At 40.5% G+C, this 26,383-nt stretch overlaps 2 protein-coding genes across 6 annotated transcripts in view; one reads left to right on the forward strand and one right to left on the reverse strand.

Annotated features, from left to right (window-relative positions):
* Window positions 1-17,029, reverse strand: part of MASTL (microtubule associated serine/threonine kinase like) — a 35,961-nt gene extending 18,932 nt beyond the window's left edge. For all 4 annotated transcript variants that reach the window (XM_032349703.1, XM_032349701.1, XM_032349702.1 and 1 more), the window contains exons 1-4: window positions 15,875-17,029; window positions 12,927-13,064; window positions 5,755-5,894; window positions 4,064-4,152 (exon numbers count right to left, since the gene is read on the reverse strand). In XM_032349703.1, the coding sequence (XP_032205594.1) occupies window positions 4,064-4,152; window positions 5,755-5,894; window positions 12,927-13,064; window positions 15,875-16,060 (553 nt within the window). In that variant the 5' untranslated portion in view covers window positions 16,061-17,029. The remainder of the gene's footprint in view (window positions 1-4,063; window positions 4,153-5,754; window positions 5,895-12,926; window positions 13,065-15,874) is intronic.
* A 3-nt stretch (window positions 17,030-17,032) lies between these two features.
* The window catches only part of YME1L1 (YME1 like 1 ATPase), a 51,224-nt gene continuing 41,873 nt past the window's right edge, over window positions 17,033-26,383 (forward strand). Inside the window, exon 1 of one of the 2 annotated variants that reach the window (XM_032349704.1) lies at window positions 17,033-17,254. In XM_032349704.1, coding sequence (XP_032205595.1) covers window positions 17,222-17,254 — 33 coding nt within the window. In that variant the 5' untranslated portion in view covers window positions 17,033-17,221. The remainder of the gene's footprint in view (window positions 17,255-26,383) is intronic. The other variant, XM_032349705.1, reaches the window with a different exon arrangement.

Raw genomic sequence — 26,383 nt, forward strand, 5'->3', positions numbered from 1 at the left:
ACATAAGGTACTGTTTTCTCTAGACATCAAAAATGGTGGGTGCTGGCTGGCTCAGGAAGTAGAGCACGTGTCTCCTGATCTCTAGGTCATGAATTAGAGCCCTACCTGGGTATAGAGATTACGTTAAAACTTTATATATGTATTTATTTATTTACTTCAAGATTTTTAAAATTTACTTGACAGAGAGAGAGAGAGAATATGCACAAGCAGGGGAAGTGGCAGGCAGAAGGAGTGGTGAGCGGGGAGCCTTATTCGAGGCTCAAACCCAGGACCCTGGGATCATGACCTGAGCTGAAGGCAGATGCCCAACTGACTGAGCCACCCAGGCACTCCTTAAAAAATAATTAAAAAAATAATCACCCCACCCCACGCCCCACAAACGGTAGGAAAAGTGTGATATTCTATGTGGTGTCAGACTTTTTTAAAAAAGGATTTTATTTGATTATTATTTTTAAAGATTTTATTTATTTTTTTGACACAGAGAGAGAGAGTGAGAGAGGGAACACAAGCAGGGGGAATGGGAGAGGGAGAAATAGGCCGCCTCTTGAGTAGGGAGACTGATGCAGGACTAGATCCCAGGACCTTGGAACCATGACCTGAGCTGAAGGCAGATGGCTAATGACTGAGCCCCCCAGGCATCTCTAAAGATTTTATTTTTAACTAATCTCTACACTCAATGTGGGGATTGAACTCACAACCCCAGCATGAGTATCCTCCACTATGTGGAGCTACTATGAAAAACACAATAGAGGCTCCTCAAAAAATTAAAAATAGAATCACTATATGACCCAGGAATTCCACTACCGACTATATATAGGTAAGAATTGAGAGCAGGGTCTATGAGAGAGATTTATACACTCATGTTGATTGCATAATTCACAGTAATCAGGAGAAGCAACCCAAACGTCCACTAACACATAGATAGATTTAAGAAGTGGCATATATACATGTAACAGAATGTTATTCAGCCTTTAAAAAGAAGGAAATACTGTTACATGCTGTGATGTGGATGAAACTTGAGGACATTATGCTAAATGATATAAGTCAGTCACAAAATGACAAATAGTCTATAATTCTACTTATATGAGGTACCTAAAGTAATCAAACTCACAGATAAAGAAAAAAGAATTGTGGTTGCTGGGGCTGGGGGGGGAGGGGAATTTAGGATATAGAGTTTCAGTTTTGCAAGATGAAAAAGTTCTAGAGATCTGTTGCACAACAATGTAAATATAGTTAATATAAATATAGTTAATACTACTGAAATGTATACTTTTTAAAAATGGTAAATTTTATATTATGGATTTCTTAGCACTATCAAAAAAAAAAGACAAAAACCAAATTCAGAATCTGTATACTTAAGATGTTTCTCATATTACTATTTATAGTAATACAAATAGAGAATTATTTGGGAGGCAAATTTTATTTTATTTTTATTATTTTTATTTTTTATGTAAGCTATCTACTACTCAGTGTGGGGATTGAACTCATGACCCCAAGATCAAGAGTTGCGTGCTCTACAAACTGAGCCAACCAGGTTCCCTATGGGAGCCAAATTTTAAATAAATTATCAGGTAGGAAAAAAATAAAATAAAAAATACTAAACTGTTATATCACCATATAAAATTTATCAGGTATCACCACAAAATTTATCGGATTTATGACTTTTTCAGTATCTTACCTGAATCCCAGGGGGTTAGATTTGCCTCACAATTTAAAAATGTTTAGATTTTAGAAAGGGAAGGTGATGAATATATAATGATCTTTTTAGTTTTTTTTTGTTTTTTTATTGAGATATGACACATAATTTTACCTTGGTTTCCGGTGCACAACCTAGTGATTCAACAACTCTATATGTTATACCATGTTTGCCACAAGTGTAGCTACTGTCTGTCACCATACAATACTATTACAATATTATTGTCTATATTCACTATCCTGTACTTTTCATCCTCATGACTTACTCATTCCATAACTGGAATAATGTGGAATATATATGCATAACTGGAATAATTCCATAATGGAAGCCTATGTCTCCTACTCCCTTTTACCCATTTTGCCCTTTTGCCTTTTCTCTCCCACAATCATCAGTCTGTTCACTGTATTAATGGGTCTGTCTCCACTTTTTTTGTCTGTTTTGGTTTTTAGGTTCCATGATATAAGTGAAATCACAGGGTACTTGTCTTTCTGTATGACTTCTTTCACTTAGCATAATACCCTCTAGGTCTGCCCGTGTTGTCACAAATGACAAGGCCTCATTCTTTTTTATGGCTGAGTAATATCCTAGTGTGTGGGTCTGCACACCATATCTTCTTTATCAATTCATCTATTGATGGACGCTTGGATTTCTTCCCTATCTTGGCTATTGGAAATACTGCTGTAATCAACATAAGGATGTGCCTTATCTTTTCAAATTAGTACTTTTGTTTTCTTTGGGTAAAAACCCAGTATACTGTATAGTAAGGAACATCTCTTGTGGCATCTCATCTAGCCACCTGTACTCAAATATTATTATTACTGCTGTGAAGAATCTGAGTAGTTATGTGAAATGGGACAAATAAAAACCATAAAGAGCCCCCATCAGCTCAGGTCAAATTTTATCAAACTAAATGAAAATCCTTAGGTATTCAAAACTTTTGAAATGTGTACTTGCAAATAAAGAATTATAGGTGTGTATTTATTTTCCAATAATTATAATCCTATGGTTTATAATTTATAAGCCCAATTTTGTGCTCTCCTGTTCATTTATTTCTATCTGCTACCATTTTAATAATTTAATATGCTACCAAGTCGGTAAGCTCTCATAGAAACATCTCCATGTTTCTATGATAAACTTAAGTAATTTCTAGTTTTTCCCTATTAGAAACAATCCTGCTACAAAGTTTTATTCATATATTTTGTTCTCTTGAACCATTTCCTTAGAAAAACTCTAAGATAGACTAACTAGGTCAAAAAGAATTAAACTTTTGTTTCTTTTCTTAAATTCTTAATTTTATTTATTTATTTGAGAGCAAGAGCGAGAGCAAGAGCGAGAGAGAGAGTATGACAGGGGGATGGTCAGAGGGAGAAACAGACTCCCTGCTGAGCGGGGAGCCCGACAAAGGACTCTATCCCAGGACTCTAGGACCATGACCCAAGCTGAAGGCAGTCACTTAACCAACTGAGCCACCCAGGCATCCTAAACTCTTTTGTTTCTTAAAACACACTGGTTGATAACCTGTGGAAAGCACTGTGCTAATTTACAATGTTTCTGGAAAAACTAACTGTGGTTTTGCAGTCTCATTAATTTTAGATCTTCAGTTCTCTCTCCCTCTCTCTCTCTCTCTTTTTTTGCCTAGTTTAACAGTGAAATGATTCATTTATTATTTTTTAAATTAGCATTTCTTTCATTACCTAGAGTGAAATTAATATACTCCCATATACGTGTGTGTGTGAATTGTGTTCATTTTCTTTGCCCTTGTTTATCAAGGTCTTGGTAGTGGTTCTGTCAGTTTGAATAAGTTCTGTAGGAATCACTGTTTATCACTGTATAGTTATTTCAGTCACTTTACTGATGTTTAATTGGTCAAACCAGTTTCAGTAGACACAAAGTCAGAAGAACAGAAATTTTGACTTCCTCTTTGAGGATCCAAAGAACTTTGAATGTCCTTGATGATTTAGGAATGATTATTTCCATTTCTCATCCTTTCTTTCCCCCATTTTTCTTTTTTTTTTTAAGATTTTATTTATTTTAGTGACAGGCAGAGATCACAAGTAGGCAGAGAGGCAGGCAGAGAGAGAGGGGAAGCAGGCTCCCTGCCAAGCAGAGAGCCTGACAGGGGCCCAATCCTAGGACGCCGAGATCACGAGCCAAGCCAAAGGCAGAGGTTTAACCCACTGAGCCACCCAGGTGCCACTTTTTTTCATTTTTCATCTTCAGTTGAAAGGAAATACCATTATACTTTTCTAGTCTCTTTTGGAACAAATAATCATCAAATTTTAGCATTATAAGCAAACAAAATAGTGTAAGTTAATAGCAAGTAGTTGTTGGGTTTTTAAAAACGTACTTACCTGCTATTTTTCTTACCTCTATTCAAAGTAACTTTGGAAAGGCCAAAATCTGTTAATTTAATATGACCTTCATTAGAAATAAGCATATTGTCTGGTTTCAAATCCCTGCACATACAAAAAACAAATAGTAGACAATTAAAAAAGAGCTAGTGTTGATGTAGAATTAGCAGGGGAAAACCCAGAAATTTCAGAAGACTCAATCTCTATTTATTTTCACTAAAACAAGGCACTTGTGCTGGCTTTGAGAGTGCAAAAAACCACTCTCAAAAGTAAATTATCTTCTGTATATTTGAACCAATGAAAAAGTTAACCGATTTAATACTGGATTATCTTTGGCATTATTCAGTAGATAGTCCATTATAACAAATAAACCTCATTAGATAAAAAACAGTTTCAGGCTACACCAAAATCATATTTACCTCTTTCATGGAGGGTAAGATTAAATCTTAATAGAGAAGAGCCACTTAGAACATGACTTCCTTTGCACAGAGTAAAACACCGCAAATCAGTTGGCATTATAAAATACAGTACTTTTTATTTAAATAAATAAATTTATTTTTTATGATTTTATTTATTTGAAAGAAAGAGAGAGAGAACAGCAGGGGAGCAACAGGCAGAGGGAGAGAGAGAAGCAGGCTCACTGAGCAGGGAGCCCAATGCAGGGCTCAATCCCAAAATACAGATATCACAACCTGAGCCAAAGGCAGATGCTTAACAACTGAGCCACCTTGGCACCCCAAAATATAACACTTCTGTATGATGGTAAGGGGGTGGAAAAAAGGTTCAATATTCTTCACAACAAAATGGTGTACCCATGTTCAAAGCAACATATTCAAAGCATAGGGAGGGGAGAGGAAACAAGAATTGATGGAATTTATACATTTTTTAAAAACTTAGTGCTTTTATTTACTCTTTAAAGAAAAGATTTTATTTGGGCTCCTGGGTGGTTCAGTGGGTTAAGCCGCTGCCTTCGGCTCAGGTCATTATCTCAGGGTCCTGGGATCAAGTCCTGCATTGGGCTCTCTGCTCAGCAGGGAGCCTGCTTCCCTCTCTCTCTCTCTCTCTCTGCCTGCCTCTCTGCCTACTTGTGATCTCTCTCTCTGTCAAATAAATAAATAAATAAAATCTTTTAAAAAATGTTATTTACTTATGAGAGAAAGAGAGAGAGAGAGAGAGCACGAGCAGGAGGAGGGGCAGAGGGAGAGGGAGAAGGAGACTCCCCACTGAGCTGGGAGCCTAACGTGGGGCTCGTTTCTAGGACCCTGGGATCAGGACCTGAGCTGAAGGCAGATGCTTACCTCACTGAGTTACAAAGGTGCCTCAAGCTGATGGAATTTTTTTTTTTTTTTAAAGATTTTATTTATTTATTTGACAGAGAGAGATCACAAGTAGGCAGAGAGAGAGAGGAGGAAGCAGGCTCCCTGCTGAGCAGAGAGCCCAATGCGGGACTCGATCCCAGGACCCCAAGATCATGACCTGAGCCGAAGGCAGCGGCTTAACCCACTGAGCCACCCAGGCGCCCCAAGCTGATGGAATTTTTAAACTCACATTAGTTACTACCAAACTTTACATGGGCAAATGCTTATGCAAACATTTCAAACTCAAATATTTAATACATAATTTGATTAACTGTGGTTTTAACTAATAGTTTGTAAAAGGCAAAAGATTTATACTTAACTAATAGTTTGTAGAAAAGTCCGTCTTTACCTGTGGATGATTCCATGCCTGTGAAGGTAGTCTAGAGCCAAGGCTACTTCAGAAATATATTTCACGGCCATCTCTTCATCAAAATAACCATATATATGTAGGAGAGACTTGACATCACCACCAATAAGATATTCCATTACCTATCAAAAAGGAATACAAATGTTATAGAATAAAAACAATATGGTTTGATTACCTCAAAAACAATTTTTGACTATTATAGTTATCTATTTTTAGCATGGCTCTGTAATAGATACATTTTCTTGATCTTACTCAGTACACATTAATATGAAGTTTGCTCATGTTGCCATATCTTTTTTTAAATTGAATTTGAACTGCTTAATCTGAATAAAAATTAAGACTTACAGAAAGGTATAAGAACAGTCCCATGTACTCTTCATCTAGATTCACCACTGTGAGCACTTTGCCCATTTGCTTTCTCCCTCTCCACATGTATGAATATAAAATAAGTGTTTGTTAATAACATAATTATATTACATAATAAACAAAGGAACATGATTATTAGCATAAATGCATGGTTTTTATTCAGACTAAACAGTTTCAAAGTGTGGCAACATTAACAAATGATATTTGTAGCTTTAACGTTTTTACTAAATAACCAGAGAATAAAGTTGAGATCATGACCGGTCGCCACAAAATTCTTCATCGTGTCTCTCCTAACAAGAATATTCTTACCTAACTATAGCATAATAAAATTCAAGGAATTTAACACTAATACTATTATCTAATTGATAGTCTGTATTCAAATTTCTCTGAGTACTAAATAAATATCCTTGGTAAGATATCTTACCACCCTGCCCTAGCCAGGACCTCCATGGCATTTAGTTATCATATCTCTTTAGTCTCCTTTAATCTTGGACAGATTTTTGCCTTGTAGAGGGGGGCAGTCTTTCCTGACATCCGATTATTTCCTCACTATTCAATTCAGGTTAGCATTTTTGACAGGAATTCTAGTAAGTAATGTCGATTCGTTCTTGGAGACACTCCCACTAGGTGAGATAACTACTGTCAGCATGTTCCATTACTGGGGATGTTGACTTTGATCACTTAGTTCAGGTGGTGACTTCCAGATTTCTCCAATGAAGTACTGTTTTTAAGCCCCTGGTAATTAAGAAGTAATGGAGGAAATATGTTGAGTGTACGTAAATAACCTGTTTCCCAACAGATTTCAAGCACTGATCTTAGCATCATGTGACTGTAGATGATTCTTGTCTAACTCCAATATTGCTAGGTGGTTGCAAAGCTCTACTGTTCCTTTTACATGCACTGTCATTATTCTTAAAAATCTGTATCGTTTTAAGATATAAAATACTGCCTAGTAAGACCTTCATAAAACAAAGTCCTTTCTTTCCTCTTTAGGTCAGTAGTTTCCCTGGTATATAGAGATTAGTCAGTTTTTGTTGATGACATCAATCATTAAAACATTTACTAAGCCCAAGTCTGTGCTACACACGGTGCTAGCACTGGAAATATAAGCAAGAATAAAATGTCTCCTCAGTGAAAGAGTTTATAATTCAGTAGTACGTAAATAAATAAGTAAACATACTGCACTTGAGCTCATGAGAATGTTTCTTATGTCCTCATCAACAATAATTACTGATCCTTTTTCTCTTTGTCAATCTAAGAACAAAAGGACTTGTTTAGATGTTTATTGACTAGTAGGGAGATTTCGGATCTTTACACTTTTTTTTAAGATTTTATTAAGTAATCCCTATACCCAGTGTGGGGCTTGACCCCACAACCCCTAGATCAAGAATCACATGTTCCACTGACTGCACCAGCCAGGTGCTCCTATTTTTGGTCTTGCATGTATCTTTTGTGAATCACTTCTATTCTTTGCCCATTTTTCTACTTGGGTATTTAATTCCTTCTTATTGATGTATAAAATCTGTTTACATAGTAGTAAAATTAGACTTTTCTGTATTTTTCTGAGCAATATTTTCTCCAAACTTGTTATTTGACGATGTAAATGGTATTTTGTATCAAAATACCATTTGTATCAAAACATTTTGTATCAAAATGTTTTATTTTGTACTTAGTAAGACCTGTATCAATTTAAGATTATAAAAATATTCACATCAATTTTCTTCTAGTACTTTTTTTGGGAAAGATTTTATATTATTTATTAGAGAGAGCACATGAGAGAGAGAGAGAGAGAGAGAGAGAGAATGAACAAGGGTAGGGGGAGAGGGAGAAGCAGACTCCCCACTGATCAAGGAGCCAGATGGGGCTCAATCCCAGGACCTTGGGATCATGACCTGAGTGGAAGGTAGACACTTAACTGACTGAGCCATCTAGGTGCCCCTTCTTCTAGTACTTTTTTTTTTTTTTTTTAAGATTTTATTAATTAACTTGAGAGAGAGAGAGATCACAAATAGGCAGAGAGGCAGGCAGAGAGAGAGGGGAAAGCAGGCCCTTTGCTGAGCAGAGAGCCTGATGCAGGGCTTGATCCCAGGAACCTGGGATCATGACCTGAGCTGAAGACAGAGGCTTAACCCACTGAGCCACCAAGGCGCCCCCTCCTTCTTCTAGTACTTTTATGGATTCTCTTTTTTAAGTAGAAATCTATGATACAAAAGGGGAACAAATGACACTAGCACCATCTCAAGTTTTATAACCAAGCCGAAATGATTTCAAGTGACTTCAAAAACCAGAATTTTAATACTATATCCCAAGGACAAAAAGAACAGGAAAAAAAAAGTCCTAAATTGACTCTAGTTGTTTTAGTGTTAGTAAAACAATATTGATATTTGTTATTTTGAAAATATTAAATATATAATGTTATAAGTTAAAGCAAACGAGGGGCACCTGGGTGGCTCAGTAGGTTAAAGCCTCTGCCCTCGGCTCAGGTCATGATCCCAGGGTCCTAGGATAGAGCCCTGCATCAGGCTCTCTGCTCAGCAGAGGGCCTGCTTTCCCCTCTCTCTCTGCCTGCCTCTCTGCCTACTTGTGATCTCTGTCAAATAAATAAATAAAATATTTAAAAAAAAAGAAAGCAAACGAGTATTTACATTAATGTTTTTAGGAACCCAGATTGTCAGGGTAATAGAATACATTGTTTCCAAAATGTTTTTATATGTTATACATTTTTTTAAAAGATGCTGGATAAAATTCTATGATTTCCCACTGAATTGTAAATTTCAGCATAAAGAAAAAAGAAATTTCAGCATGAACTTATGTTATATTTTTTTTTCTATAAAGATGTTATGGGGTGCCTGGGTGGCTCAGTCAGTTATGTGGCCAACTCTCGGTTTCAGCTCAGGTCATGATCTTGGGGTCGTGAAATCGAATTTGGTGTTGGGCTCTGTGCTGGGCATGGAATCTGCTTAAGATTCTCTCTCTCCCTCTGCCCCTGTCCCCTCTAAAAAAAAAAAGTTATAAAATACTTAAGTTACAGGGATGAAAAAAGTACAGCACTGGAAATAGAGCCAATGACACTGCAATAACTTTGGTGACAGATGGTAACTAGACTTATTGTGGGGCTCATTTCATAATGTATAAAAATATGGAATCACTATGATTTACACCTGAAACTAACAGGATATTGTTTTAATCCTTTAAGTCTTCCTGGTGCTCTCTAATGCCTTTACTACATACTGTTCTGTATGCCGTGTGTGATTAAATAGTTCCCCTACCTTCTTTGGGAACAGAATATGTCAGTGTTTCCTTCTTTTTCTGTGAAGAGCCAGATAGTAAATATTTTAGGCTTTGCAAGCCATATGGTCTGTGTGGCAACTACCTCAATCTTCTGTTGTAGCCCAAGAGCAGCCATAGACAATAAGTAAACAAAGAATGTGGCTGTCTTCCAATAAGATGTATTTAGTCACTGAAATTCAAATTTCATATAGTTTTCACTTACCACAAAGTATTATTCTTCCTTAGATTTTTTTCAACATTTAAAAAATGCCAAAACTATTTTCAGCTCACAGGCTGTGCAGAAACAGTGGGCTAGATTTGGCTTACCACAGGCTTAAAAAAATGGAAAGTCAATTATTCTTAGAGTATTTGGTTTTTACCTTCTTACTGCTACTCTATTTTTTTCAACACTCTCAGACAGTGAATCGTCCTATAAAAAGTAGACCCACATATCTGGGTTTCTTAGAACCTAGGGGGTCTCCTGAAGGGCTGCCCTTAATGTTGTCTTGAGGGTGAATTCCCTCAATACAAATTTGTATCTTTGCTCCAATATCCTTCCCCATAGTATTGCCAGGTCTTGTTGCTTACAGAGAAGGTCATTACAACTAGCTACTACCATTCATGCTAAGCTATTCGTTGGACTGTTGTTTATTTTATTTTATTTTTTTGAGTATTGTCTAGAATAGTCAAAGAACCCAAACCAACTCATTAATAGGGCGTTTGTTATAAAGATTATGGAATTCCTTAATAAATCCATATAATTCTGTGTAGCCATTAGAAAGGATGTGGTCACCAGTATAGAACAATAGTATAATATGATCATAATTCATGTACTTAAACTGTGTAAAAAAACTTTTATCGATCCTGACTTAGTCCAAATGAAAAAAAAGTGCTCACCACTCGCCTAGAAAAACCTCTTATTGTCCAAAGTTTTCTAGTTTTCCCATTTAATCTTTGAAGTCACATTTAATGTCAGTCTAAATAAACTCATAGATTTTCTGAAAGGCTAAAAATGGATTTAACCATGAGGTACCAAAAGAGTTTTAGACTCTATTTTTATAATCTACCCTGAATTTTCAGGTGTACAGCTTGAAGCTGGATATCATGTTCTGTTCAGTTTCAAGCTTTTTTTTTTTTTTTAAACTTTTTTTTTTTTTTTTTTTTTTTTTTGACAGACAAAGATCACAAGTAGGCAGAGAGGCAGGCAGAGAGAGAGGAGGAAGCAGGCTCCCTGCTGAGCAGAGAGCCCGATGCGGGGCTCGATCCCAGGACCCCGAGACCATGACCCGAGCCGAAGGCAGCGGCCTAACCACTGAGCCACCCAGGTGCCCCAGTTTCAAGCTTTTGATACAGCAAAAAGTTGAAGTGTCCCACAATTATATTCCACAGACTTACAGAAAGCTTTAGCATATCAAGGATAAAGGTATTCCACTCCTGAAGGCAAATCAATTATGATGAAATGAACATTCTGTTGATAAACTACAAATTCAGGGCCAAAAAACTACATCCTAAGGCCCAACCATCCGTAGAAAACCATTTGTGCATACTGAACAGAAGCTATTGGAGACGCTAAACATTTAATCCACACTACCTCAGGAGTCAGATCTCTGCAATTTGTAGTTAAAATATCCTCACCAATTCTCGCTCCTGCAAATTCTTCATTATAAACGAAAAACAAGCAACTCTCAAAGTCCGCCTGCTCAAAACCCACCACTTCCCAATACTTGCCTTATTATACACCAAACTTTATAGTATTCCTAGTATATATCCTTTACTTACCAAATATTTTTAGCACTATGTGTCAGATATTATTCTACATGCTTTATATTTACCTATTAAAATTTCATAACAACCTTTGAGGTAGGTGCTATTATTATCTCCATTTTGCAGATGAGGAAACTAACATGGGATAGTTAATTTTATGTCCCATTTGGCCAATCCCTAGTACTCAGAGACTTGGTGAAATATGAACCTAATTGTTGCTCTGAAGTTGTGTTTTAGATGAGATTAACATTTAGGTAAACTTTTTTCTTTTTTTTAAAGATTTTATTTATTTATTTGACAGACAGAGATCACAAGTAGGCAGAGAGGTAGGCAGAGAGAGGGGAGGCGGGAGAAGCAGGTTCCCCGCCGAGCAGAGAGCCCGATGCGGGCCTCCATCCCAGGACCCTGGGATCATGACCTGAGCTGAAGGCAGATGCTTTAACCCACTGAGCAAACCAGGCACCCCACATTTAGGTATACGTTAAGTAAAAGCTGATGACACTTCATAATCTAGGTGGGCCCTATCCAGTCAGTTGAAAGCATCAAAAGAAAAAAAGATCAAGGTGTTGTCCTCCATACCCCCTATCCCCACCCCACCCCAAGGAGAAGGAATTCTGCTTCTACACTGCTTTCAGTCCTGAGTTACAACATCAACTCCCTGGGTCTACAGTCTGCTGGCTTACACTGCAAGATTACAGACTTGCCAACCATGACAATCCCATAGAACAATTCCTTAAATCTCCACCGTACACACACACACACACACACACACACACACACACACACACACACTGTTAGTTCTTTTTCTCCACAGAACACTGCCCGTGCACAGTTACGGGAACTTGGCCAAAGTCATAAAGCTAGTATGTGCAAAAGTTGTAATTCAAACCAAAGTACTCTAAACACAGAGACTGGATTCTTTTTTTTTTTTTTTAATATATATTTTTAAAGATTTATTTATTTATTTGACATAGAGAAAGAGGGAGAGGAAGTGCACAAGCAGGGGGAGCAGCAGGCAGAGGGAGAAAGAGAAGCAGGTTCTCTACTGAGCAGGGAGTATGATGCGGGCCTTGAACCCAGGACCCTGGGATAACGACCTGAGCCGAAGGCAGACGCTTAACCCACTGAGCCACCGACGCATGCCTTAAAAACTTATTTTGGGGGTGCCTCGGTGGCTCAGGGGGTTGAGCCTCTGCTTTCAGCTCAGGTTGTAATCTCAGGGTCCTGGGATCGAGCCCCGCATCAGGCTCTCTGCTCAGCGGGGAGCCTGCTTCCCCCTCTCTCTGCCTGTCTCTCCGCCTATTTGTGATCTCTCTCTCTCTTTCTCTGTGAAATAAATAAATAAATAATCTTTAAAAAATTATTATTATTATTATTTTTTTTTTAAGATTTTATTTTATTTGACAGAGAGAAATCACAAGTAGATGGAGAGGCAGACAGAGAGAGAGAGAGGGAAGCAAGCTCCCTGCTGAGCAGAGAACCCGATGCGGGACTCGATCCCAGGACCCTGAGATCATGACCTGAGCCGAAGGCAGCGGCTTAACCCACTGAGCCACCCAGGCGCCCCTAAAAAATTATTTTTAAGTACTCTCTACACCCAGTGAGGGGCTTGACTTCACAACCCTGAGATCAAGGGTTGGATGCTCTCCTGGCTGAGCCAGCCAAGTGCCACCCCTGCCACCTCAACAGTATTCTTAATTCAGTGAATTTGGTGATTGCTAAATGACGAAAAAAATGTAAAATTAATTACTTACCAAGTAGACATTGTTTGCTGACTGTAGGGAATAGTACAAATGGACAATGAAAGGACTTTTGCTTAGGGCTAAGGCATCCCTCTCAGCTTGTACCTGATGAGTCATATTTTTGTTGATCATATCAGCTTTTTTGACAACCTATGGGAGACAACATAACAATATATTCATTTTCTTTTTTTATTACAAGAGTGTTCTCAGGTTTCAGAGTTGCCATTGTGAAAACAACCAGAGATAGAAAGAACATAGATGTCATTGTCATCGCCCTCAGGAAATGGTCAGAAAAAGAGCTAATATGGTAAACAGAACTAAAATTTCTTCAGAGAACTGCTTATTTTATTTTATTTATTTATTTTTTAAAGATTTTATTTATTTATTTGACAGAGAGAGATTACAAGTAGGCAGAGAGGCAGGCAGAGAGAGAGGAGAAAGCAGGCTCCCTGCTGAGCAGAGAGCCCGATGCAGGACGATGCGGGACTCGATCCCAGGACCCTGAGATCATGACCTGAGCCAAGGCAGCAGCTTAACCCACTGAGCCACCCAGGCGCCCGAGAACTGCTTATTTTAGCATCAAGTGGCATCGCATCCCTTTTGAGAAGGAACAAGAAGTAAACACATGCTCCCCTAGTGCCCTACATTTTAGTAGAAAAATAGTTCCATCCTACTAGTCTTATAACAAATTCAAAGGTAGTAATGTTCCTAACAAGCCCCCAGATAATCAGGAACCTAGGTACAGATAATTAGGAGCTAATAAATTTTCTTTAACTTCTGATTCTTTGATGGGTGGGAATTGAATCAGAAAGAGGAAGAATACTGGAAGTTTGTTTGCCTAGGAAAAAAACCTTAATAGTTAAAAACTACTGAAAGTTAACAGTCTCAAATGCAGTCTTACAGAAAATAACAAGAAATGCTCTTTTCAAGTTGACAGGTAACTGGTACAGAAGCAAAACTGTAGTATAATCTATATTAAGAGGACTGTTCAAAGGAACAGACAGTAACATTGAGATCAATTGTCAGAAAGATTACTAAAAGACATATTTCTTCCAGGGACTCATTAAGAGTAATAAAATCAATTTTAATGTGTATAATTAATACACCATAAATTCCAGCCTTATATACTTTCCATAAGAAAACTGAGGGAAATTGACAAAGCCAGTCTGTAACATGATTTTACCTGTCATTCCACTAGATTGGAAGCTTTGTGAACGCATGTTTGTGTGCAACACTGGACCCTAGACCCTACACACAAAGGGGATACTCAACAAACATTCATCGAAAAAATGAATTGGTATTTTTATTTCGACAACTAATAATGACTGATTAGGAAACAGAGTAGAAAGAAAAGCAAAAAACTGGTGGAACATATGAAGCAAGGAAGAATTAATTTCAATGGAGTGGGTCTTAAAGGTCAGGTAAGGTTTGAAGAGGAGTGAAGCGATATTTGGGACTCCCAGGACTCCGGGATCAAGACCTGAGCGCTCAACTGACTGAGACATTTAGGCGCCCTATGATTGTTTTTCTAAGAAGTTTGGACTTTAGCTTGCAAGTCACAGCCTAAGGAGTGGATGAAAAAAGTAGCGATTCTACTTAGGGGTTTACTCCAATAGTCTAGGTATGTAAATGAAGGTCTGATGAATCTCAAAAACACTGGTAAAAACAAAACCAAAAAACCTAGATGCAAAAGACTATCTGTTGTAAGATTCCATTTACATGCAATGTAGAGAAAAGGCAAATCTGTAGAAATAGAAAGTAGATTGCTGGTATCCTGGGGCCAGGGGTGTTAAGGGGGAGGTACTGAAGACAGGCAGCAGATCTTTTTAGAGTGATGGATATATTCTAAAATCGGATAGCGGTGATAGTTACCCAAACTGTAATTTACCAAAAGTACTTTTAAGGAGGAAAGAGGGAGGGAAAGTAGGAGGGAGGAAGAAAAGAACAAAGAAAAAATGAAGTCCTGTATTTGGGTAGTCTTCGGAATGGAAAGGAAGGGATGGTAAGAAGGAATATGAGATAGAATTGACAGGACTAGCTGAGACACTGGTTATACAAATGAAGTAGAAGAAAGTTAAAATGACTCAAGTTTCTAGCCTGAATGAGAGCGATGAAGGTGATTTTATTAAACGGAGAGAGGAAATACAGAAGATTCAGTGTTGAAGCCCTTAGGCAGAGAGGACTGTTCAAAGTCAGGCAAGTACAATTCCAAGAGACCTGATAGATATTCACACAGCAAGGAAGGTGAAAATGCATCAGCTCTCAGCCTGCCCGTTTCTTTCCTTTCTCATGTTCACTCAGTGCCGAAATTGAGAGTAATCCGAAACTATGGAGTGGGTGAGGACCAAGGGAGGCCAGGAGAGGCTCAAATACACTGAAAGCTCTTGAGTGCTTTCCTAATGATATACGCTGCTGCAAGGATAAAGGAGTGAGATGTTCTAACATGTTTCAGTCTTTATTTTATTTTTTTTTAAAGATTTTATTTATTTATCGGGGGGGGGGAGAGCGAGCACAGGCAGACAGAATGGCAGGCAGAGGCAGAGGGAGAAGCAGGCTCCCTGCTGAGCAAAGAGCCAGATGTGGGGCTCGATCCCAGGACGATGGGATCATGACCTGAGCCGAAGGCAGCTGCTTAACCACCTGAGCCCACCCAGGCGTCCCACATGTTTCAGTCTTTAAATAATTGTTTCAAATTTAATGTTTCGAACTTAATCCCGGTAAAGATCAAGATGGTAAACATCATTCAGAAATCCTGGCTTCTCCTAAGCATTGGCGGAGTAAAAGGAAGGGCGGGGCAGAGGCGAGACACCCAGCCTGCCGGCGCTCAAGTCGCCCCAAGTAAGAAGTCCTGTCACAGCGCTCTATAGGCTCCTACGGCCCTGGGGCCTGCCCAACCCGGAGGCAGGAAAGAGGGCCGAAGGTCCGGACTCTTTCCCTTTCTTTTCTCCCCGACTTCTTACCTTCACTGCGTACAACTTGCCGCCTTTCTGCCCGAGATACACTTTCCCAAAGGCGCCACGGCTGATGGGCTTCACTATGGTGAATTCCTCAATGGAGGGAGGTCTTGGCACTGGGATCCTATTCACGCACTCTCCTGTAACCGCGTCTCCTTCACACTCCTTCTCGCTTCCCGCAGTGGGCTCCATCGTAAGCCAGCCCGGATAGAAGCCTGCAGCATCAGCCAAGGCCCCTTTCCGAGCCACAGCTCCCGCCAACTGAGTTCAAAGAAGACCCCGCCCACGCACTCCGCCGTCAGTGACGCCACCGCGTTGCGGCGCTCGCCGCGCCGAGCCCTGCGCAGCCCCGCCCCCAGCGCAGCCCCGCCCCCGTCATCTCTAGTTTGTAGGCGCCGACGGGGACCTTGGGAAATTCTCCAACCAACCACAGACTCTTCGAGGGCGGGGACCGCGGCCCAATCACTTCTTTTGTAATAATGGGGGAAGCACAGTTTTTGGTCTACGAGAGAAAGGGGCTACTCGGACTGGAATCTCGATCGCAGACCTGAGGATTCTCCTGACCTCCAGTCGAGGTTGCCGGGACCCTGCCCTCGTCTCACTTTTGCTTTGTTTGGTTTTTACTCCTTCGCGACCTCGCACCCTGGCGGGAAATGTCAGCCAGTTTGGTCTGGCTAGTGCAAATCCGAGAATGTGGAGAAACTGGATGAGCAGGAAGCCGGTGGCTGGCCCTGTCATCCGACATAGAAACACGATGTAACTTGCCGGACTGAAGCGGATTAGAACGAACAGGAAGAATTTTCGATTTATTGTGGGGAAGATAAAGAGCACCAAATCGTAGCAAAAGAGGGAGGTGATAGTTACCCAAACTATCGTACCGTCCGGCCCCGTCGGAAAAGGAGACTATACTGGAAAGTTTGATAAATTCGGTGTACAAAGAAAGATTTAAGAGGGTCGATGCCGTCGCCCCTTAAGAAAGAAATACGGCCAGAGAGCTTGGGGATCCCGCACTTGTATCATTCAACGTGGACATCAGCTAGTTTCGGGGCCAGGGGACCTCATCTGCGGCAGTAGATACGTCAGTCGGGGAAAAGGGAAGCGGCAGACGTACGCCCCCGAGCATTGCCCACCTGCCCCGGAAGTACTGGTGCGTTGGAACCTTACCTTCCGGGGCAGATTGTCTGTCGTTGCAGCAGCTGTGAGAAGGGGAAGCCATTTTCTGTTTCTAGGAAGAGCAAGGGGTAAGGGGAGAGGGGAAAAGAAAAGGAAAGAAGGGCTCAGCACCTCCCCGCCGAGCCGTAGACAGAGGGGCACTTTCGGCAGGCTGGCGAGGTAGCTGAGAGCCCGGAGGAGATGTTTTCCCTGTCGAGTACGGTGCAGCCCCAGGTGAGTCTGGCATCGGTCCTTTTTTCCTCCCTTCTTGCCCGCGGCTGTTTGCCGTTTGCGTTCTGTAGAAGCTGTTTCTCGTTTGGGATCCTAGGAGGGAAGCCATCTACCCAAAGCGAGTTCTAGGATTGAGAAGGGATCCGCGGCTACTCTGAGAGTAGAAGGCAGACGCTGTAGTAGAGATCGGTATGATGGAGACATTGGTTGATCGAGTTGATAGCGTGGAATTTTTCCTAGAGAATCCATTAGGCATTGTTCAGCGCCGGACATTCTGGGGTGGGGGGTGCGGAGTGAGGATGGAAACGCCTTTGCCTTAGATGTAAAGGGAGCAAGTAATGTTTTCTATCTTATCACCTCTCCGGAGATTTACTGTAACAACCCCGATACCCAATTCTTTCTTTCCTTTTTAAATGGAATTTAACTCAAACACGTTGTAATAATTTGAGTACCACGAATGCTTGCTTGCTTTTTTTTTTTTTTCCTTTGTTTCGGCCAGAAAAGACCAATAAACACATTTTTAAGTTATTGACTGCTTGCGTTACTATTTTTGTTTAGCCCCTGTCCCGTTTTTTTCATAAAGCAAAAGATAGGGCAGAAAAAAAGATTCCCAGGGTTCTTAATTATCTTCTTTCAGGAGTAATCACTTGTGACAATGTTTTGTCCTTGGTTCATTTAATCATCTTTTTTGGATGGTAACATTTTGATAGGGGTTTTTTTGGGGGGGGGGGAGTTCTCAGTTTTGCAAATAAACAGGTTTTGGACATATTTAGATTTTAAAATAATTTTAATACTTTCAAGTTTCAGGAACGTATAATTACGTTCCTTTGTGTAATCCCACTCTCTTGGTTTTTTGTTTGTTTGTTTTTTGGCTAGTACTGGCTGGATAATTGAAAATGAAGTGATTAGCTATTTATTGAGTATCAGTAATGTGCCTGTCAGGTGGAGAAGACAAATGTGGAATCCTGATGGACATATGAAGAAAAATGGAATGGGAGTTAGCCAGGTAAAGAGTGAATGGAAGTAAACAGTTATCCCAGGTATCAGGTCCTGAGATAATGAAGAGCTTAGCTGATTGGGGGAACAAAAATAAGGCCAGCATGGCTAGAATGTAGTGATTAAATGGTGTGATGACAGAAATGAGGTGGGGGAGAAGCAGTGAGGCAAATCATAGAGGAAGTTATAATAAGGTAACTTACTTTTTTTTTTTTTTTTTAAGATTTTATATATTTATTTGAGAAAGAGTGAGAGAGAGGGGGAGGGACAGAGGAAGAAAGAGAAGCAGTCACCCCCACCAAGCAGGGAGTTGAGTAGGGAGCCCTGCCATTAGAGGCAGGGCTTGATCCAATCCAGGGCTCCATCCCAAGACCCTGGGATCATGACCTGAGCTGAAGGCAGATGCTTAACTGTCTGCCTATCCAACTGAGCCACCCAAGCACCCCTAATAAGACGGGACTTTGGATTTCATTTTAAGTTTATTGGGAACCATTGGATGTTTTTAAGCACAGAATGCCATGATCAGATTTACATTTTCAGTAGATCACTCTGGCTTCTGTGGAGAATTAGAAGGGCAAGAGCAGAGGTGTTTTCAGTTAAGGATGTTATGCAGTAATCCTGGAGGGGGGTAATGCACCACTAAAGTGGGGACAGTGGTTATGGAAAGAAGGGGATGAGTTAGGTTTTGTTTTTTGTTTTTTTGTGTTTTTTTAGAATTTTTATTTATTTGACAGAGCACAAGCAGGTGGAGTAGCAAATAGAAGAGAGAGAAGCAGGCTCCCTGCTGAGCAAGGAGCCAGATGTGGGGCTCCATCCCAGGACCCTGGGTTCATGACCTGAGCTAAAGGCAGTCGCTTAACCAACTCGCCCCACGAGTTAGGGGTTTTTTTGTTTTGTTTTGTTTTGTACAAGGAGTAGAATTTAATGAGAGGTTGGATATGACGGATGATGGAAAGATGTTTCTGGTTTGATCAGCCAGATGCATGGAAATGTTATTTACCAATATGACAGTGTTCGTGTAACCAAATTCAAGGGGTTTGCCACTTGAGATGCATCAAGTTGAACACAACTCAAGAAACTGTTGAAAACAAAGGACTTGATTACTTCTTACAAGTAAGGGGACAGACAGCTCTCTGTGGGATTAGTATAGGGAAGCTTTTATTCAGTATGTTAGGGGGTGGGGCAGGGAGCACTTCAAGTCAGTTGCTCAGGCCCAGCATGTCAGCATGCTATTGCACACATTGTATGTTCAAAAAAATGGTGGGAAGCTCAGCCTCTAGGGGATCTTGGCATTATCATGTGCTAAAGGTAACTTCAGGACAGTTCAGAGGGGCTTCAGGGAGACCCACCTAGCAAGGGGCTCACATAAGGGGCTGTCAAGGAGACACACCTGGCAAGGGGCTCCCAGGTGAAATATGTTTCCTTGGCTGGAATTGTTGGTTCTATAAAACAAAACATATTCCTTCCCTGCCTTTGTCCCTTTCCTTCCTCTCTTCTGATAGCTTTCTACCCTCTTACTTGAGTAACTTCCTATTGCATCCTAGCTTACATCTAGAGGAATCCTACCAGTTGTTTGAAAAAGAAGTCTGACTTGGCCTGTTGGAAACAATATTAAACCCTTTAAAACTGAAGTTCAAGAAGTTTGTATCAAGAAGACTCAATTTTAGGAGATTTATCATCAGCTGGATGGAGAGTTAGGGGTACATGATGTTGGTAGAGATGGTGAAGGTATTTTGTGTACTGTAGGCAAGCTTAACTGGGCTCACAGAACCCTTACACATTTTACGCTGTGAAAGATGGTAAGCATTTGTAATTCCTGGATGCTTAATCGATGGAATATGCCTGAATTTAAACTGTGAAGTAAGGAAAGGTACAAAAAGTTAACTTTTTCATTGAGAAGAGATCAAACCATCTTTTAGTAATTTTTTTTTAAGATTTTATTTATTTACTTGACAGACAGAGATCACAAGTAGGCAGAGAGGCAAGCAGAGAGGAAGGGAAGCAGGCTCCCTGCTGAGCAGAGAGCCTGATGCAGGGCTCGATCCCAGGACCCTGGGATCATGACCTGAGCTGAAGGCAGAGGCTTTAACCCACTGAGCCACCCAGGCGCCTCCATCTTTTAGTAATTTAAATCCATTTTTGAATGAGAAGCGCTATAACTAATTGAAATAAAGCTTTTCAAAGAAATAGGCAGAAAATACGTATCTTAAAATAATTTTGTTGTAGTTTTAAAAGAGCTTATTGTTTCTTTCTCATCCTAAAAATAATACATGCTCACTGCCAAAAATGCTGAAAAGAGAATACAGATAAGAAAATAAAAATCCGGAGCACCTGGGTGGCTCAGTTGGTTGAGAGGACTTCGGCTCAGGTCATGATCCCAGGGTCCTGGGATCAAGCCCCACATTGGGCTCCTTGCTCAGCGGGGAGCCTGCTTCTCCCTCTGCCTGCTACTCTGCCTGCTTGTGCTCTCTCTCTCTCTGTGTCAAATAAATAAATAAATATATTTTTTTAAACTCCATAATTTCATGGTGCAGACATTGTATTTTAGAATATATTCCTTCATACTTCTTACCTCGATACAAATATGTGTACACATGCTTTTTTAAAAAAGATGCAGTTTTACATTTAACAATTTTTTAAAAGATTTTATTTATTTATTTGACAGAGAGAGATCACAAATAGGCAGAGAGGCAGGCAGAGAAAGAGGGGGAAGCAGGCTCCCTGCTGAGCAGAGAGCCTGATGTGGGGCTGGATCCTAGGACTCTGAGATCGCGACCTGAACTGAAGGCAGAGGCCTAACTCACTGAGCCACCCAGGCGCCCTTACATTTAACAATTTTTTTAAAATTTTACAACTATTATTGTGAATTTATTTCTGTTTCAGTAAAAGTCTAATTGGAATCTGGAGTCAGAGTATCTTGGTTAGAATCTTTGTTCATACACTTGACTTGTTGAGTGTGACTTTGAACGTGTCCCTAAACTTGTCTAAATTCTTGCTGTCTTTATCAATTAAATGAGAAGTAAAAAGTATTGTTTATGCCTGTTTTAAGGATTAAATGAGATATTATAAATGAAGCGCATAATACAAAACCTGGCAGACAAGCATGCCCTGAAGATACTGTGGGTTTGGTTCAAGACTACCACATTAAATAAAGCAAGAATTAACAATAACAAAAGTCAAATGAATTTTTGGATTTCCCAGTGCATCTAAAAGTTATGTTTGCACTCTACTATGATCTATTAAAAACAATGTTATACTTTAATTAAAAAATACCTCGTTGAAAAATGCTAACCATCACCTATGCTTTTTATTTTTTTTTAAAGATTTATTTATTTGACAGAAACACAGAGAGAGAGAGGGAGCACAAGCAGCGGGAGTGGAAGAGGGAGAAGCAGGCTTCCCGTCAAACAGGGAGCCCGATGCGGGCTTCCATCCTAGGACCCAGCAGACGCTTAATAACTCAGCCACCCAGGCACCCCTGTCCCTGTGTTTTATTTATTTATTTATTTTTGTTTGTTTGTTTGTTTTTAAAGATTTTGTTTATTTGTCAGAGAGAGGGGGAGAGAGAGCACAGGCCGGGGTGGAGGCAGGCTTCTTGCCGAGCAGAGAGCCAGATGTGGGATCATGACCTGAGCCAAAGGCAGACACTTAACTGAATGAGCCACCCAGGTGTCCTGTGCCTTTTTTTTTTTTTCCCCTAAAGATGTATTTTAGAGATAGAGTGTACACACACACACACACACACACACACACGGGAGCAGAGGGAGACGGAAAGGGAATCTCAAGCAGACTCCCTGCTGGGTGCGGAACCCCATACTGGGCTCCCATCTCTCGATCCTGAGATCCTGACCCGACACTTAACCTACTGAGCCATCCAGGCTCGCCTATCGTCTGTGCGTTCATAATCTTTTTGCGGATGGAGGGTCTTGCCTCACAATTGTTGGCTGATGACTGATCATGGTAGTGACTGCCGAAGGTGAGAGGTGGCTGTGGCAATTTCTTAAAATAAGACAACACTGAAGTTTATAATATCGATGGACTCTTCCTTTCATGAATGATCTCTCTGTCGGATGTGGTGCTATTTGATAGCATTTGACCCACAGTAGAACTTCTTTCATTATTGAACTGAATCATCTCAAACCCTGCGCTTCCTTATCAACTCAGTTTATGTAATATTCCAAATTTTTTGTCATTTCAGTAGCCTTCACAGCATCTTCACCAAGAGTACATTTCACCTCCAGAAACCACTTTTTTGGGGCACCTGGGTGGCTCAATTGGTTAAGCATCTGCCTTCGGTTCAGGTCATGATCCCAGGGTCCTGGGATCGAGCCCCAAATTGGGCTTCCTGCTCAGTGGGGAGCCTGCTTCTCCCTGTCCTTCTGCTTCTGCTCCCAGCTTGTGGCTTGTGTGCTCTCAATCGCATGCTTGCTCACACACACACTCTCTCAAATAAATTAAAATCTTAAAAAGAACCCACTTTCTTGGCTCATCTATAAGAAGCAACTCATCCGTGTTAGTGGGATCATGAAATTGCAGTGCTTCCCTCACATCTTCAGGGTCTGCTTCTAGTTCTCGCTATTTCCACCACATTTACCGTTACTTTCTCCAGTGAAGTCTTGACCTCCTCAAAGTCAGCCCATGAGGTTTGGAATCCGTTTCTTCCAATCCCCGGTTAATGTTGATATTTTTACCTCTTCCTGTGAAAATGTTCTTAATGCCATCTGAAATGGTGAATCCTTTTCCGGAAGGTGTTCAGTTTACTTTGCCCAGATCCATCAGAAGAACCACACTCTATAGCAGCTGTAGTCTTTATAAAATGTATTTTTTAAAAAAAGATTTTATTTATTTATTTGACAGACAGAGATCACAAGTAGGCAGAGAGGCAGGCAGAGAGAGAGGGGGAAGCAAGCTCCCCGCCGAGCAGAGAGCCCGGATGTGGTGCTCGATCCCAGGACCCCAGGATCATGACCCGAGCCGAAGGCAGAGGCTTAACCCACTGAGCCACCCAGGCACCCCAAAATGTATTTCTTTTTTTTTTAAGATTTTATTTATTTACTTGACAGAGATCACAAGTAGGCAGAGAGACAGGCAGAGAGAGAGGGGGAAGCAGGCTCCCTGCTGAGCAGAGAGCCCGATGCGGGACTTGATCCCAGGACCCTGGGATCATGACCTGAGCTGAAGGCAGAGGCTTTAACCCACTGAGCCACCCAGGTGCCCCCCAAAATGTATTTCTTTAATAAGACTTGAGAGTATAAATTGCTTCTGACCCATGGGCTGTAAAATGAATGTTGTGTTAGCAGACGGGAAAGCAACATTAATCTGGTTGTACACATCCAGTAGAGCTCTTGGGTAATCAAGGACATTGGCAGTTGGCAATGTCCTTGATTATCCAGTACTGTACAATGAGCAGTAATATTTTGAAAGAATCATTTTTTTATGAGCAGCAGGTGTGGTAACAGGGGCCTAGAGTATTGACTAAATAAATGTGCTATCAACCAGGCTTTGTTCTTCCATTTATAGAGCAGAGGCAGCGTAGATTTAATACTATTCCTTTTTTTTTTTTTTTAAAGAGAGAAAGTGACTTTCTCTCTTAAAAAGAGAGAGAGTACACACACAAGCAGGCAGAGAGGTAGGCAGAGGCAGTGAGAGAAGCAGGCTGTCTGCCAAGCAAGGAGCCCCATGTGGGACTCGATACCAGGACCCTGGGATCAAGACCTGAGCCAAAGGCAGGGGCTTAACCAACTGAGCCACCCATGCATCCCAATTTAATACCATTCTTAAGGGCCTAGGATTTTCGGAATGGTAAATAAGCACTGGTTTCAACTTAAAATCAGCTATCATAGTCCCTAACGAGAGAGCCAGCCTGTCTTTTAAAGCTTTGAAGCCAGGCATTGACTTCTCCTCTCTAGTTATGAAAGTTCTAGATGACATCTTAGACTAGAAGGCTGTGTCTTGTACACTGAAGATCTGTTTTGCATAGTTATTCATTAGTTATCTCTGCCATCTAGATCTTCTGAATAATTTGCTGCAGCTTCTGTATTTGCTGCTTTACCTTGTGCTTTTACGTTATGGAAACGGGTTCTTAAACCTCATGAGCCAGCCTCTGCTAGCTTCAGAATGTTCTTCTGCAGCTTCTTCACCTTTCTTAGCCTTCATAGATTTAATACAGTTAGGCGGTTGCTCTCAGTTAAGCTTTGGCTTAGGGGAATGTTGAGGTTGGTTTGATCTTCTAGCCAGACTACGAAAACTTTCAGCAGGAAGGCCTCATTTTGCTTTTTTATCATTTGTGTGTTCACTATAATGGTACTTTTAATTTACTTCAAGAACTTTTCTTTTGCATGTACAACTTGGCAAAGTACAAGAGGCTTAGCTTTCAGGCTACCTTGGCTTTCGACATGCTTTCCTTACCAGGCTTAATCATAAATAAATCTTGATTGGAAGTGAGAGATGTGTGACTCTTCCTTTCCTTTGAACACTTAGATGCCATTGCAGGGTTATTAATTGCCCTGATTTTGATGTTGTGTCTCCGCAAATGGGGAAGCCCAAGGAGAGGGAGAGAGATGGGAAGGACCCATGGGTGGAGCAGTCAGAAGGCCCACGACAGTTACTGATTAAACTCAGTGTCTTATATAGGTGTGATTCATGGCATCCCAAAACAATTACAGTATTAACATCAAAAATCACTAATCATAGGTAACCATAACAAATACAATAATAAAAAAGTTTGAAATACTGTGAGAATTACCAAAATGTGACAGAGACGTGAAGTGAGCAAATGCTATTGGAAAAATGGTGCCAAAGACTTGTTGGATGCAGTGTTACCGCAAATCTCCAATTTATAAAAAATGCAGTATTTGTGAAGTACAATAAAATGAGATATGCCTGGATGGTAAGAACCCATTTAATTTATTCATTTACTCAAGAAATATTTGTTTGGCAGGGTGCCTGGGTGGCTCAGTGGGTTAAGCCTCTGCCTTCAGCTCAGGTCATGATCTCAGGGTCCTGGGATCGAGCCTCTGCTCAGCAGGGAGCCTGCTTCCCCTCTCTCTCTGCCTTCCTCTCTGCCTACTTGGGATCTCTCTCTCTCTGTGTCAAATAAGTAAATCTTAAAAAAAATATATATATATATATTTGGCATCTACCGTGCGTTATTGTTGCACTGGTATACAGTATGAATAAAACAAAAATAAAATCTAAAGTATGTAGTCATGTAAGTATTGTATAAAAACATTTTGTTACTGAAAACTGGGTTTGTCTCTTGGTGACTATCAAGCCAAAAGATACAGCCAAGTCAAAGAATAGGAAAAGGTCTTGGCAGCAAATAAAGGAGAACACTAGGCTTTCCCAGAGAAATGTTTCCCTGAATAACAAAATTGGGAAAGTTTTATGCTGAGGGTTTGTACATATTCATGACGAGGCTTGTGGGATGGGGAATACATCATGGAATTGAGGCAAAAGTTGTCTTAAAGTGCCTGAGCCCAGGGCAGCGTGAGGAGGGGTGGAGGGGGCGGCGGGGGGGGGGGGGGGGGGGGGGGGACAGCAAGGGATAGAATCATCAGTTTTCTGCCTCTAGTTGGTGAGGGCTAAAGGGATTTAGATCCTGAAAAGATAACTGGAGATCTTACCATGGATTTATTGCCCCTGACATGATTAGGCTTCTGGCCTGATATAGTGGCTGTTTTACATCCCCCCCAACCCAGTCCATTTTATGGGGCATTAGACAACATTCCCCAGTTTTTCTCAGTTGTGACATGTAGATGGTGTTACGTTGTTTTTGCGGTCACCCATGCTGAGCAAGGTTATTCAATCTTCAAAACACTCGAAACTCAAAGGTTCTGCATTTCACATCAGTTCACAAGTCCAAGTGTATCTTCCCATTATTGGAGTTGGCATAGATTCTCTTCTAGGGAGAAAGGTAGAGACGAAGCCATTATCTTTAAAAAACAGGTTTGTTCGCAATTTTGTTTATGCCATAAAAATCAGATGAGAGCATGTTGTTAAGCTGTTTTATATTCTCTCACAAGATGGCTGGGGGCCTTATGTCAAGAAAGCTGTCTGTCTTTTTCCAGGGACACCTAACTCTGTTAACAGTTTTACATTAAATAAGTACAGAAATAAAGTAAAATAGAGAAAAAA

This window comes from Mustela erminea, chromosome 6 (assembly GCF_009829155.1).
Source record: "Mustela erminea isolate mMusErm1 chromosome 6, mMusErm1.Pri, whole genome shotgun sequence".
NCBI classification, from domain to species: Eukaryota; Metazoa; Chordata; class Mammalia; order Carnivora; family Mustelidae; genus Mustela; species Mustela erminea.